The sequence below is a fragment of the Tasmannia lanceolata genome, unplaced genomic scaffold (genome assembly GCF_043159265.1).
Source record: "Tasmannia lanceolata isolate RefF3 unplaced genomic scaffold, GAP_Taslan_0.1 ptg000037l, whole genome shotgun sequence".
NCBI lineage: Eukaryota > Viridiplantae > Streptophyta > Magnoliopsida > Canellales > Winteraceae > Tasmannia > Tasmannia lanceolata.
In genome coordinates this window covers 33988643-33992355 of record NW_027518714.1, presented here as the reverse complement: position 1 = coordinate 33992355, position 3713 = coordinate 33988643, and the positions used below count along the sequence as shown (strand labels likewise).

Sequence of the window (3713 nt, the reverse complement as noted above, 5' to 3'; positions counted from 1 at the left end):
CATCTCTCTTAAAAATTCTAAAAATTCGTCTGGGCTATCTTCCAAATCCCCTCCTTCTCGGAAATCCCATGATCTTCAGCCCATCCATTGTGCTCCTCCCCCTCCAACCCTCAACAGTTTCTTTCCTTTGGAATTGCAAAATGGAGAAGATGAGATTGCTGGAGTGAATCCTTCCTTATTTGGCATTTCCTCCATTGCTCAAAAAAACCAGGGAAAAAACCACCTCTTTCAGGATAAGGGGTATTGTCCAGCAGTCTTTCCTGTGACCCCTGACAGTCAATACCTACCCTCTGCTGTCTCCTCTGCCCCCAGTCTCTTCACCCCAGGTCAAAGTCCTATCCTTAACCAAAAGCTTATAGCAGCTGCAAAAGAGGAGAAAATCAGAAACCATGGCCCACATCTCTCCAGCTCATTCCCATTGTCCCCTGGAATTTACACCTGCCCACTTGAAAATTCAAACCAAGGAAAACCCCTTTCCAGCTTCCTCTCTCATGAGCCATCTTTTCCCCATCTTTCCCTCCCACACAAAAATTCAAATTCTCCAACTACTGTTGAGACAGCTCCCAAATCAATTTCTGCATCCAATTTAGAGAAAGGAGATGACGCAAATCAGGACTCTCCTGGTCCTTGGAGATCTCTCTTTCAAAAGACCTCATCCAAAGGCTTTCAAAACTTGAGTTTGTGAACCCTGTTTTGGCTGATTCCGGGAAGAAGAGGATTTCTTTCGAAAATAAGGAGCTAGAAGAGACTGGATGTAAATGGAAAACTTCTTTGGTGGGTTATTTTATTGGTAGAAGGCCCTATTTTATGAATTTGAGAGAAAACCTCTCGAGGAAGTGGAAACTTAAAGGGGACTTGCAGATTTTCTTCCTAAATAATGGGTTTTACTTATTTCAATTCACTTGTCTGGAGGATTGTGATTCAATGCTGGAATCAGGGGATCACTCCTATGCTGGGAGACCTTTGATTTTACGAAAGTGGAAACCTGGGACACCCCTAGAGAAACTAAACCTGACCTCAATCCCTGTGTGGGTTCGTCTTCCAGGCTTGCCTCTCGAGTTCTGGAGTGCAAAAGGATTAAGTAAAATTGCTAGATTTATTGGGAATCCTCTGTTCATGGACTCAAGGACTGCTGAAGAAACAAGGCTAAGTTATGCTCGTATGTGTGTGGAAGTGGACGCCGAATCAGATTTTCCCGATTCCATTCCCATACATACCCCCTATGGGATTCATATCCAAAGTGTGCAATATGACTGGAAACCATCAGCATGCAAAACCTGTCTTGATTTCAGTCATACCTCTGAGGCATGTCCCAAAAAAGTTCAGGTAGCCCAGCACAATTATAAGCAGGAATGGAGGCCAGTAAAACCCCTATCTAAGCCAGCCACTCAAGATAGGGACGGGGAGGAAAAGTCAGAAAAAATCCCTCTAAACACCCCCAAGTTGGTGAGTAGAGTAGTAATCACCATGGCGTCAGCTCTCGAGCGGCAGAGACAGCAATTCAGATACCAAATAGCTTTGAAGCCCTGACTGAAGATGAGGGTAATGATATTGATGAGGTGGGAGAAAGTCAGGATCGAGTTGAAGCCAATATCGTTGAGAGTGCTGCCCTGGTCACCACTCTTGATACATAATTAATCCGTCTCTCAACTTCATCTTGTGAGCAACCTGTTCAACTCTTATCGGTAGGTTTGAGTGATTGCACGCATCCTCCCCAGCTCATTCGCGCCCAAGATCACATCTCTGAAAGAGACCCACCTCCCCCTTCACACTCTGTATCTCAATGAATATCGTAACCTCTTGGAATATTCGGGGAATTTGCTCAGCCGCAAAGAAAAAGGAAGTTCAATACCTGATTCGAAGCACTAATGCTCCTATCTGCTGTCTCCAAGAAACTAAAGCCAGAGAATCTTTGATGATGCATCATGTAAAAGATATTTGTGAGTCTTGGGATTTTCATGGAAATTATGAGCATGTAATTAAAGGTAGAGTTTGGATTCTTTGGGATCCAATGAGAGTAAATCTTCAGATCCTTTCGGAGTCGAGCCAATTCATTCATGCAGAGGTTCTTCTTACCCAAACTAATCAGAGGTTTCATCTTACCACTGTCTATGGGAGGAATTATGGGGGAGATCGGAAAGTTCTGTGGGAGGATCTTGAATTAGTAAATGCTGTCATCCAAGGCCCTTGGATTGTGCTGGGGGATTTCAATGTGATAAGGAGCTATGATGAAAGATCGGGCGGTCCTTCACATAATCAGAATGACATTGAAGATTTCAATAATTGCATACACAATTGCTGTTTAGCGGACCTCAGATTGATTGGTCACTCTCTTTCATGGAATGATCGAGCCTCGCTGAGTGAAAGGAAATATGCTAGACTAGATAGAGCTCTGGTAAATGACCTGTGGCTCCAAGACTTCCCCCTCTCTTTTGCTGCGTACAGGCCTCCAGGAATCTCAGATCATAGCGTTATTACTGTGAGTCTAAAAAACCATACTAGTCTTGGCCCAAAACCTTTCAAATTCATGTCAATGTGGTTGGATGATGTCTCTGTTTATCCTGTTGTTGAACGAGCCTGGGCCAATAACTTCATGGGAAATCCAATGTACAGGTTAGTGTATAAACTTAAAGAAGTTAAGAGACAGCTTGTCTCATGGAACAAGGGCATTTTTGGTCGAATTGATGTGATGCTCCCTATCGCTCGCCGCAAGCTTGAAGATATTCAAAATCAACTTGCTCAAAACCCAGCGGATCAGCGAATCAACAAGGCCGAAATTGAAGCTAGAGATGAATTCCGTGTCATTGCTAGAAGGGAAGGGATGCTTTTCAAATAGAAATCTAGAATCGAGTGGCTATGTCAAGGTGATTCTAATACCAAGTTCTTCCATTGCTGCTGTCAGAACCAGGAATCATTTAAATCACATTATGGTGATGGAAAGAGAAGACCAATCCATCTCCTATGACCCTCACGAGATATCTAGTATCTTGGTCAATTACTATCACAAGCTCTTAAACAGAAATCTTGATCAATATATTCACACCCCTATGCCAAATAAATTCCTTACCTTGGAGGAAGCAAATCATCTTTCCCGCAAGGTGACCAAGGAGGAGATTAGAAACGCTGTGTTTATGGCTGATGGCGACAAAGCGCCTGGTCCGGATGGATTTAATGGCTTGTTCTTTCAAAAATTTTGGTATCTTGTTGGACAAGGCTTTTCTGATGCCCTTCTCAACTTCTTTTCGAAAGCAAAGATCTTGAAGGAAATCAATAACACCTTTATATCCCTCATTCCTAAAGTCCCTGATGCGGCTTCGCCTTCCAAGTTCCGGCCGATTTCCTTGTGCAACTTCATATACAAGACGATCACCAAGATCCTTGCTCAAAGATTGAAATCTGTGATCAACAAGTTGGTTAATCCTGCCCAATCTGCTTTCATCAGAGGAAGGCAAATTCAAGACAAGATCTTGTTAACCCATGACATTCTGCATAAATTCCATCTCGCCTCAGCTAAATCGGCTATGTGTATTAAAATTGACCTTGCCAAGGCCTTCGACAATGTTAAGAGAGAAGCTCTTCTTCAATTTATGGCGAAACAGGGCTTCACTAAACTTTGGTGTAAGTGGGTGGAGGAATGCATTCAGACTCCCTCCTTTGCTGTCTTGATCAATGGGTCTCCACAAGGCCACTTCAACTCAACCGATGGAATTCGA

The 3713-nt window shown here is 43.3% G+C and overlaps 2 protein-coding genes across 2 annotated transcripts; both read left to right on the top strand.

Moving 5' to 3' along the window:
- Nucleotides 1–807: 807 nt before the first annotated feature.
- LOC143861411 (uncharacterized) lies at nt 808–1530 on the top strand. The gene has a single exon (XM_077372338.1). The coding sequence runs from the start codon at nt 808–810 to the stop codon at nt 1528–1530; it is 723 nt and encodes a 240-aa protein (XP_077228453.1).
- A 253-nt stretch (nt 1531–1783) lies between these two features.
- On the top strand, nt 1784–2836 carry LOC143861410 (uncharacterized). Its single transcript, XM_077372337.1, has one exon. The coding sequence runs from the start codon at nt 1784–1786 to the stop codon at nt 2834–2836; it is 1053 nt and encodes a 350-aa protein (XP_077228452.1).
- Nucleotides 2837–3713: the final 877 nt, after the last annotated feature.

What these genes read in the sequence shown, in the direction of transcription:
- LOC143861410 (XM_077372337.1), top strand. Translation starts at nt 1,784, where the DNA reads ATGAATATCGTAACCTCTTGGAATATTCGGGGAATTTGCTCAGCCGCA.
- LOC143861411 (XM_077372338.1), top strand. Translation starts at nt 808, where the DNA reads ATGAATTTGAGAGAAAACCTCTCGAGGAAGTGGAAACTTAAAGGGGAC.